General features: G+C 40.1%; 1 protein-coding gene across 2 annotated transcripts in view; it reads left to right on the top strand.

Annotated features, from left to right (window-relative positions):
• The first annotated feature begins 446 nt into the window (after positions 1–446).
• Positions 447–11,329, top strand: part of LOC122641155 (secretory carrier-associated membrane protein 2-like) — a 47,677-nt gene continuing 36,794 nt past the window's right edge. The window contains exons 1-2 of one of the 2 annotated variants that reach the window (XM_043834489.1): positions 447–647; positions 4,329–4,394. In XM_043834489.1, coding sequence (XP_043690424.1) covers positions 591–647; positions 4,329–4,394 — 123 coding nt within the window. In that variant the 5' untranslated portion in view covers positions 447–590. The remainder of the gene's footprint in view (positions 648–4,328; positions 4,395–11,329) is intronic. The other variant, XM_043834490.1, reaches the window with a different exon arrangement.

Below are 11,329 nucleotides of genomic sequence, written 5' to 3'. Positions count from 1 at the left end.
TGCACAGGCTGCCCATGTGTCTAGGTGCAGCCTGCGCTGCGGCACAGGGAACATTCTCCCTTATCTGTTTTTTGGTAGAGATAAAGTCTATTTATCATGTTTATAATCGATAGGGATAGAAAGATGCCGATTAAACGGTGACACACATATATCGATTAAAATAAAGAATCAGCTGGTAAAATTTAAAGTAAGATAATAATAATAATAAGAAAAAAAAACAGCCGTTCACGTTCAACATGAACTGAGAGAGACTCTCTTTCTCTCTCTCTCTTTGTGTGTTTTTCCTTCCCCACGAACAGTTTTGGTTGTTTCCTCCGACTTTTTCTATCCTCAGTTTTGCCTCAAATAAAGTCGTTTATTCACAAACAGTCAACAGAAGAAAGGGACCCCTTCATTTCTTCAATTGGTCCCTCTCCGTCGATTTTGTAGTTTCCTATTGATACGTAGAAAAATAAACTGGCCCTGTTTTGTTTTTCTTTTTTGTAAATTCGTTGATCTGATACGCTTCTCTTGCAAGTTTTGTCTGTGTTGAGTCTCCAGATCTTTGTTTTTTGTTTGTCTTGAAGATTGATTTCTAGCGATTCACTGTCATGGCCGGGCGTTACGATCGGAATCCGTTCGACGATGAAGAAGTCAATCCATTCGCGGTGAGTCCTCCATGATTTTTTTTCTTGGTTTCGTTCTGCATTTTGCGTGCCATGAATCTTCAATTTCACGAATAAACCATTATGTGGTGGTGATTTTCAATGTGAAACTAGATGTTATGGAATTGCAAAACTCCGTATGTTGGGTAGTTTTTGAATGATTTGCCCAGTTTCAGTTGCGTTGATTTGTCTGATTTTGTCGTAGATGCTACATTGGAAGTTGATTTGTCGTGATTTATGTTGCCTCCCTGTGTGAATTGTCGGATCTGTGTTTTCCATGTTGTGTCAGTGATGAAATGAAATGCTAGATGCCAAGTCACATTTATTGCTCGGAAAATTGTTTGTTCTTGCTGACCAGAATGGATTACATTTTATTGGATCCATGTTTTTTTGTTTAGCAGAGGTTGATTTTCTTTGCTTCAGAAGCTCTTTTCATGCTCACCTAAAAGTTAGAGAGAGGGGCTTATTTCATTAGAATATACTAGTGTTGCATTTGAAATCTGCAGGACATTCGTCACCCTTCAATTAACTCTTTTTTCATTTTTTTCTCTGGCCAGTCCATTTTTACCTTAATTTGTAGCAATGTTTGATAAAGCTCATACGTATCAATTTCTTATTTCACTTGCATCCTTCCTGGACTTCTTATTTCTATTGTTATAATCAATGAATTGTGTGAGAAACCAAAAAAGGATCAAGGTAAAGATTTCCCAAGGGTCCAAAGCATGGTTCCGCTGTTGGAATTCTCAGATTTTGTTTTATCAAATGATTTTCCATCAGTATAGATGGAATTATGTGGTCCTACTGATGCAGGTCCAAGCACTAGGAAGAAGAAGAAGCCATGATATGGCTGCTGCCGTGTTTTTCGTTGGAGCCTTTTTTTTCCTTTTTCCATACTTAGTTTTTTTTTTCAGTACTTTAGTTAAGGGTATATTGGTCATTTGACCTTTTATTATTTCATTTTTCCCCTCCACGATTTCTAAAGGAGGATTTGTTTTTTTTAAAAATCAGATTACAAGATCTGATCATATTGTAACTAGGATTCAGAGCTAGGACTAAAATTCCTACTCTGATCATATTGTCATTAGGACTCAGAGCTAGGATTACAACTCCTTCTCTGAATAGGACTGATTGGCTGATTGATGGATCAGCCCCTATTATAAATACATCAATTCGTGGGAGGCTCCCCCACAGTTCATTATTAAAAATTTATGCTTCTTAGCCTTGCTGCTATTGCTGCTGCTCTTTGTGAGTGTGTATCCTTGTGGATCTCAAGGTGGTAAAGGGTAGGTGGATTCCTGCGACTCCTTGCATTGTGAAGATCGGGAGGCCCTTTCAAATCATCAAGCTGCTGCCATTGTGTCTGCAATTCAGTAAGTTTGAACCTGCACTTTGTTTTTAAACCTTCTTCTTTTAATCTGCCCAGCCATTCCCCTTCCATTAGACCTCATTCACCCCCCTCCATCCATCAAACCTTACTCTCCATTAAACCTGCAACTCCTATCTCAACTAGGACTCCCTCATAACTACAGATCTGGCCATCACTTTCAAACCCTACTTCCAGCCTATATCCCCCACACCACTCCCCACACTCGACCTTAACCCTAGCCCTTAGTCTCCACTATAACCCCTCCATTCCCCGACTCCATTAAACCTAAAACCTGCAACTCAATTCTGCCCAAACTGCAGAATTTTCGAACCTTCCTAAACCCTAACATTTATATACCATTAAACCCTCCTAGACCTGCATATTAAAACCCTATAAACCCCATTACCTTTATTCAACCCTAACCCTAGTTTTTGCCCTAAATTAGTAAAACCTAACCCAATCGGCCAGCCCTTGTGTGTGACACTGTGACCCCATTACCCTGGCTCCTGGTGGGACTACTCCTACGTAGGACTACATTACCTACTGTCCATAGTATTGAGGTAATTGCAGCTTGCATGGCTCCTATGAGCTTGTCAAATGACGTGGCTAAGTTGGTATAAGGACTTATACAAGAGTGAATTATGCTTAAAGTTATTGATGAAGTATGGGTTCATGTATTTTTCACAGGCTTACATGTCCTTGTTTAGTTCCTCTTCTGTCCTTCATCAAGAATGAACTCCTTCAATGTTACTGGTTGAGTTAGACATTAGGATAATTTTCCTTGGATATCTCCTAGCACATTCAAGGAGATCTAGAAACTATTTGTGTTTTGGTGGTCTCCTCTTGTTAATATATGTCTAGATACCTAATGACTAATGGTTGAATTACTATTTGTCTAGGGACAAAATATATTTTTTTGTGTTCAACCTCCAATTTCATAGAAAATTTTGAACTTATAAGTTTTCTGTTTTTAGAGTATTGAGATTGGGATGGATTGTCAATCATTGGAACTCCATTGGGCACACAGATAGATATTGTGAAGACAAGATCCATTGTAACACCACCTGCTGGTTCTTCATGATTACTGGAGCACATATTTTTCATACTTTCTAGGATGACTAAAATCATGTCTCTAACTATTTATGATTATACGGTTGTGTCTAAAAATGGTACTATCATGTATCTAACTATTTATGATTATTATACAGTTGTTTCTAAATTTTTACTATCATGTCTCGTACCCATTTATGATTTTATTGTTTTTATAGTGATTTTAAAGTATCCTATTTAGCCTATTAATATTTTTTTATCGTCATTACTATCATGTGCTTTCACACTAGTCTTTTGAATTTCCATCTGGAGCTACCTATGAAGGTGTTTGTGAACGAATGTTTTTCTTTTGATGCTGATGCGTGACAATTTTTTGGGCACCACATATCTGAGAGTTTGGCTATTTCAGGTTCTTAAAACCCAATAACATGTCCAATGTGATGGATTCTGTCTATGCACTTCTTTGCACAATTTTCTCATATGCCCAGCAACATGAGAACATTCTTCGAGTACATGTATTTGGTGTGTTATCTATGACAGTGAAATAAGTAATGTAGTTTCTCTTTTCCAGATCAAATTTTTAGAGTAGTGTCTGATATTTTGTATAGGTGTGTGACACCAAAGATTTGATCCAAATTAACTAATTCAATTGTACTCCAGCAAGAATTTGTTTTTTGAACCTGAGAAATTAAAATATCTTGAGGTTGTATGCTGTTTGTTTCAGAATCTTGTAGTTATTTTCTTGATTTTCATTTATTTTTCGTGGCATGTACCGAATCTTGTTTTTGTACAACATGATTCTCCTGTATGCTGTTAATAGTAGCTAAAATTGCTACATTGCATTGCACTGGGTCATCATCATTATCATCATCATTATTTAGTGTTGGTATCAATAAAGGAAAACTAACTTTACAAAGAAGCTTTCCTTGACAGTCTGCCTTCTTGAGCCACCTGGAGGGCTTCTTTTGTCAATTCGACCATTGGATGGATGGTTTCTCAGGTTCTGGGTCTGATCCCAATTTATGGGCTCAACATATAGGACTTTACCTTTTTATTTTTTTTTCAACTATTGAAGCAAAATTGCTTGAAAACTTTGTATCACCACATGGAAATTGTCTTTCTGCTGAAACTTACCAGATCGTGACATGGGCAACATGTCCACAAAATTGAGCACCAACTAAATTGCCATCTGGTCAATATTGACCCATTGTTATTGCTACGTTGTTGTTGTTATGATCACCATTGTTGTTTGTGAACTATAATGGCAGGATCCAGCTGTTAGGGGGAAAGCATCTGGACAGTCAAACTATGGGGGAGGTGCATTTTATACCACAGTAAGATTTTTCTTTTGGATGGCTTGAAATCTGTTCATTGAATTTCAACTTTTGTCGAGGATTTCAAAAGTTCTTTGGTTGTACATTATTACCACCAGAAACCTCTGATTTTATTCCTTGATTCTGGAAGTTCATCTGTAAAATTTGGTGATGGGAGTGAACATTTCAAATCCTTATTGTAAATATGTACCAAAGTACAACTTAACTCAACTCAACTCAGCCTTATCCCAACTAAATGGGTTTGGTTACATGGTCCTTCTCCAATAAGCTCTATTCAAAGACATAGTTATTATGAGTTTTAAGCTATGCTTGTCTTTCCTCACCACTTCTCCTAGAGTCAGTTTAGGCCTACCCCTAGCTTATTTAGCTCCTTCAATCTGATTCAATCACCCATCCGTACTAGAGCATTCAAAGGCCTCCGGTGCACATGTCTATGCCACCTCAAACGATTTTCTCGCAACTTATCATGTATCGGAGCTACTCCTAAATTAGCTCTAATTTGTTCATTCCTTATTTTATCTTTTCTAGTTTTTCTACTGATCCACTTCAACATCTTTATTTCAGCTATATTAAGTTTGCTTATATATTGTTTCTTCACTTTCCAAGATTCAACTCCATTCCATAATCTCTGGTTGTATAATTGTCCTATAAAAATATCCTTTGAGTTTTAAAGGAATACATCAATAACACAATACTTCGTACGCACCCCTCCACTTCATCCACCCTATTCTAATTCTTTGTGCAACATCATCTTCTATTTCTCCTTCTTTATTTATGATTGAACCTAGGTACCTAAACTTTTCATTTTGTAGTATCTCTATATCATCAATTTTCATCACCCCACTTTCAGTCTTATTGTTACTTAAGTTACGCATCACATACTCTGTTTTTGTTCTATTTGTCTTAAAACCTTTTGATTCCAAGGTTGATCTCCATTATTCCAACTTAGCATTTATCCCTGCTTTTGTTTGATCCACCAGAACAATATTAGCAACATAAGACATACACCAAGGGATCTGATTTTGAATCTAGTAAGTTCTTCTATGATTAGTACAAACAAATATGGGCTTAAAGCTGATCCTTAATGTAATCCGATTGTAATTGGGAAGTCACTACCCTGCCCCCCACAGTTCTTACACTAGTCACCACCATAGTACTAAATCTCGCGAAATCTCGACTGAATATTTCGAAAATCTCGAGCAGGGCGAAACGAAATTGTACCTTGAATCAAACAAATACCAAATCTTGGTTGGGATTTTGAGATTCTCTTTTCAAAACACCTAGTACAAAAGGTAGAAACTTGAGACTAACAAGGCTGCTCTTTTGTGGTTTGTTTCTTCTGTTTTCTTCATTCTTCAAACTCTCTTTACTGATTTGTGTACCGACCTTCGAATCTACGCCGGAACCACTTGGAGAACACAATATTCAAACTTCTTAAGTTGTTAACTTGTTGTTGACTTAATGTACTTAATATTATGACTTAAGTTATGACTTATGAGTCATTCACTTTATGTTTTCAACTTCCAAGTCAATTTACTTGTTTAAATTGTTTATTAATCATTAATTTGTTATGTCCTCTAGAACTTAAAGTCTTAAACAATGTGTATGTGTAATTAACTAAGTTATACATTAGGGTTCGACCGTACATTGCCAATCAATGGTCCAAAACACCACTTTGGGTGACTATTTTTGCAATTTGAACATTTAAATGTGTTTATGTAGCCTAAAATAGGGTTTCCATGAAGTTTAAGGCCTTAACTTGGCCTAAAACCCACTGAAATGACCTACCGAAATATACCAGAAAAATTGCAAAATTTCGACCGAAATATCCGAAATTTTGGATATTTCGGTCAGCCCGAAACTGTTAAGAATAGGAGTTTAAGGGTATTCTTGTATATAACCACATGTATTTTATATTTCTTCTGTTATTTGTATAAGGCCAGGGGCCCCTGTGTAATTAGTTATTCTTTTTCAATATAAGGAAGTTTGTCTCTAGTTTGAGAAAAGAGAGATTAAACACAACCGTATGTGCTCTTCTCTTTCCCTCTCTTTTTCTTCTTCTCCTTCCTCTCTAAAACTGAACATGGTATCAGAGCGTACTCTTCCTGGAGTTTGAAGGTGTTAGAAGGGTGTTTAGTGGACCAAGAGGTGGTTTCCTCTCTTGGTTGTTGCTGGAGTTTGAGCTCCAACCTGCGGTTCTTCACAGATCTGTTTTCTCTCTCGGTTCTCATCCAAATGGAGAGCGACCAAGTGCTCTAGTTTCGTTTGGAGGTTACCTTTCTTCCCATTGTGTCATCTCGAAGCCGGTTGGGAGCATCCAGGGACGGGAGTGAATCTCGGCCAGGACTGCTTCGCCTGTTTTCCGCCGACCAGTGTGGGATTGGCAATAGCTCTTCACTAGAGCTTTGTTTGGGAGCTTTTTGGACTACCCACTGTCGTTTCTTGGTAAGGAAGACTTTTCTTTTCTACTCATTCTTTTTTTACGTTTGTGTGAGGCTCTCAAGCTTTTTCAAGCTTTGTGGTCTAGGTTACCTCTGTTTTTTTCTTGTTACTTGGGAATCTATTGTTCTTGCTTGAAGTCTTGTTGATTGCTCCTCTCAAGTGTTTGTTTTACAACCACAATGGGTGAAAAAGCTGTTGAGACATCCGAACTTCCCATTACGCACTTGCCAATCCCTCTATCATATGAGAATCCAAATGTTCGCTCCCCATTGTTAAGCTTGATAGTAACAATTACTTGGATTGGTCACGGTCAATGAAGCTTATCCTTCGAAGTAGGGGGAAGTTGGGATATATATCTGGGAGCTTTAAGGCCCCTTCCATTGATGATCCGGGTTACTCTAAATGGGAAACCGAGAACTCCTTGTGATGACTTGGCTCATTTTTTCAATGAAGCCGGAGATTGGAAGAAGGTTTATGAAGCAAGGAGACAGCCAAAGATATTTGGGATAGTGTTGCTCGTATTTTTGATAGAGTGGGGGACTCTGAAAGGTTTATCAACTTCTTCAACAGATTGTTAGCCTACGTCGGGTGACAAAAGTATCTCTGAGTACTATAGCCTTGTTGTGGGACTTTGGGAGGAGTATGATCACTACAGAGATCTCCAGTGTGTCCTGTTGATGAGCCTAAAGTGCATCGATTATTTGAGAAGGAGAGGGTCCTGTTCCTTCTGGAGGTCTTAACTCCGAGTTTGAACCCATACGGGCAGATACTTGGCCGACCAAGTCTTCCCTCCCTGGAGGAGGTGTGTGGTTATTTACAGAGTGAGGAGACGCGTAGAAGTGCTATGGAGACCACTCCCACTGTTGAGCGCTCTGCTCTTGTTTCATCCACTCCACAGGACCGTCCTCCCTTCACTAAGGGGGCTGGTAGAGGCCGATTCTCCTGTGACTATTGTGGCAAGTCCGGGCATAAAAAGGAGTTTTGTTGGGATCTTCATGGAAACCACCCTCTACCGCATCCGAGGACAGAAAGGACCGAAGAAGAATGGGCCTAAAGCCCATGTTGGGGTTCATGAGTCCGATTCATCCTCCCTCTCCAAAGAAGACATAAGCAGCTTTTCGTCGGATTGTAGCACACTTGGATGGATCCTCCTCTCGCACCCACTACTTCCATCGCTCTACAGGTCTCTACTTCATCTCGCCACTACACCTGGGTAATTGACTCGGGGGCCACGGATCACACGATGTAGGTCTCGGCTTTTTAACTCCTACTCGGTTTGTTCGGAAAAGATAAGGTAAAAATTGCTGATGGTTCCCTTTCTTCCATCTCGGGTAAGGAGATGTCCAAGTTACTCCACTTATCCCTTTGAAGTCTGTCTTTCATGTTCCCAACTTTGCCACTAATCTTCTTTCCATTAGCCAATTGACTAAATCTTTGAATCGCTTTGTCACATTTTTTCCTACCCATTGTCTTTTCGAGATTTGGTGACGAAGAAAGTGATTGGCGTGGACGTGAGACCGATGGATTATATGTTCTCGACACTTGTGCTTCCCCGTGACGATAGCTCAATCTTATGTGTGTGGGCAACATGGCGGACGTACGGGAGGACATTTTGCTTTGGCACCGCGCGTTTGGGACATCCTTCCTTTTACTTATGAGAAAAATGTTGCCACATTTATTTACCTCTTTTCCCGTCAATCATGTTTTCCATTGTGAACCTTGTCTTTTTGCAAAAAGTTGTAAGACAGTTTATCCATCTTCTAGCAATAGATCTATTTCACCTTTTCACATTGTTCATACTGATGTTTGGGGCCCTTCCCCTGTTACTTCTTTACGTGGCTTCCGCTACTTTGTCTCCTTTATTGATGACTTCTCTCGAGTTACTTGGGTTTATCTCTTGAAACAAAAGAGTGATGTCTATGTTGCATTTAAAAACTTTTATGAGTTGGTTTACACTCAGTTTCAAACTCGTATTCAGATTGTCCGTTCTGATAAAGGTGGAGAGTATATGTATGGTGGTTTGGAGTCCTTTTTTTCTGACCGTGGCATTATCCACCAGGTGGCTTGTGTTGATACCCCTCAACAAAATGGGGTTGTTGAAAGAAAAAACCGCCACCTGCTGGAAGTAGCCCGGTCTCTTTGGTTTACAATGCATGTTCCAAAAACCTTTTGGTCCGATGCCTTACTCATTGCAGTCTTTCTTATCAATCATATGCCCTCCAGTGTCTTGAACTTCAAAGTACCTCTTGCGGTCTTACCCTTACTTTCTTCTTCTTTTTCACTTCCCCCACGGGTCTTTGGTTGCATCTGCTATGTCCATCTTAGCAAATCTGCCCACACTAAATTGGATCCTAAGTCCTCGAAGTGCATCTTTCTTGGGTATTCCTCTACCTCTAAAGGCTACACATGTTATCACCCTCCTACCCGTCGGTGGCTTCTCTCCAAAGATGTTTCTTTCTTTGAACATCTCCCGTATTTTCGATGCCTCTTCGTGGGAGTGTGTAGTAGTGAGGTTGAAGAGGCTCCTGAGTTTCTATCATTTCCTTCCCCCTCTCTCGTCCCTATTTCCCATTTCAAATTGACAAGGGAAAGAAAAGGTCCGAGGATACTCGTTGTTGAGGGGAGTCTCCGAGCGCAGAGGTGAACAGAGAGCAAGGGGAGCTACTTGTGTACACAAAGGACAAGAGAAATCCTCCTTCATGGCTCCCTATACGAAGACCGCCAAAATCCTCCTTCGTCTCCTCATCCCGAGACAGTATACCTTCCTCTACTCCTACACCCTCGGACTTAGATCTTCCTATTGCTCACCGCAAAGGAACTCGAGCTGTACTAATCCCATTGCCAAGTTTGTCTCCTATGATTCTGTCTCCCCTACAGTATTGCTTTCACGTGGCTATCTCCTCCATCTCTATTCCTAAGAATGTAGTAGAGGCCATGGCTGATCCAAAATGGAGAGAAGCAATGAATACCGAGATGGTGGCCCTTGAGAAGAACCACACTTGGGATCTTGTTGAACTCCCAAAGGGGAGAGTTCTGTTGGATGCGGATGGGTATTCACGATCAAGTTCAAGTCCGATGGTACGTAGAGAGATATAAGGCAAGATCGGTTGCTAAGGGCTATACCGGTGTATGGCATTGATTATCGAAACCTTTGCTCCAGGTGGCCAAGCATAACTCCATTCGGTACTCCTCTCAATGGTCGCAAACCTTGATTGGCCATTATACCAGCTTGATGTAAAGAATGCTTTCTTACATGGTGACTTAGAAGAAGAAGTCTACATGCACTCTCCCCTTGGGTTCAAGCATCCTAGTGGCAATGGAAAAGTGTGTCGTCTCAGGAAAGCGCTTTATGGCCTTAAACAATCTCCTAAGGCTTGGTTTGAGAGGTTTAGGCAAGCTATTCTACGAATGGATACATCCAAAGTCAAGCTGATCACACTTTGTTTATACAAAGGAAGGGCAACACTATTACGCTCTTATTGTATATGTTGATGACATTGTGGTCACGGGGAAATGAAACTGAAATCACAAAGCTTAAACTTTACTTGGCTCGGCAGTTTGAGATCAAAGATCTTGGTCCATTAAGTATTTTCTGGGATTGAAGTTTGAAGATCCAAGCAAGGATCGGTGTTTGTCGGAGGAAGTTTGTCCTTGATCTACTTACGGAGACAGGGTACTTAGGGTGTAAACCAACCTTCTCTCCTATTGATCGAATCACAAACTAGGAGAAGATTGTGGTGAGCCCCTTGTAGATGCTGAAAAATATCGAGAGATTAGTAGGCAAGCTAATCTATCTTTCCCTTACCCGACCGGACATAGCCTATCTTGTTGGCGTGGTAAGTCGTTTATGCATGCACCCAAAATGGGACATCTTGATGCGAGTGTATAGGATCCTCGGATACTTAAAGTCATGCCCTGGAAAAGGTCTTCTCTTCTCTAGAAATGGTCACTGAGGATCGAAGCATACATCGATGCGAGGGCTGGATCTATTTCGATCGAAGATCCACTTGATCTTGTACTTTTGTTGGTGGGAATTTGGTTACTTGAGAAGTAAGAAGCAACTGTGGTGGCTAGGTCAAGTGAGGCGAGAATTTAGAGCTATGGCTCACGGAGTGTGTGAAGCCTTGTGGTCAAGAGACTTGTTCAGGAATTGGGATTTGAGACTGTCAAACCTATGAGTTTATATTGTGACAACAAGGCAGCCATAAGTATTGCCCACAACCCAGTGCAACATGATAGGACCAAGCATGTTGAGGTTGATAGACATTTTATCAAGGAAAAGATTGAGTCAAAGACCATCTGTACCCCTTTTGTGAAGACGAATGAACAAGTGGCCGACATCTTCACCAAAGGACTTAGCACTCATCACTTTGACTGTTTATTGAACAAGCTGGGTATGTATGACATATACCACCCAGCTTGAGGGGGAGTGTTAAGAATAGGAGTTTAAGGGTATTCTTGTATATAACCACATGTATTTTATATTTCTTCTG

This window comes from Telopea speciosissima, chromosome 9 (genome assembly GCF_018873765.1).
Source record: "Telopea speciosissima isolate NSW1024214 ecotype Mountain lineage chromosome 9, Tspe_v1, whole genome shotgun sequence".
Taxonomy (NCBI): Eukaryota; Viridiplantae; Streptophyta; class Magnoliopsida; order Proteales; family Proteaceae; genus Telopea; species Telopea speciosissima.
This window is presented reverse-complemented; position numbering and strand designations above follow the sequence as displayed.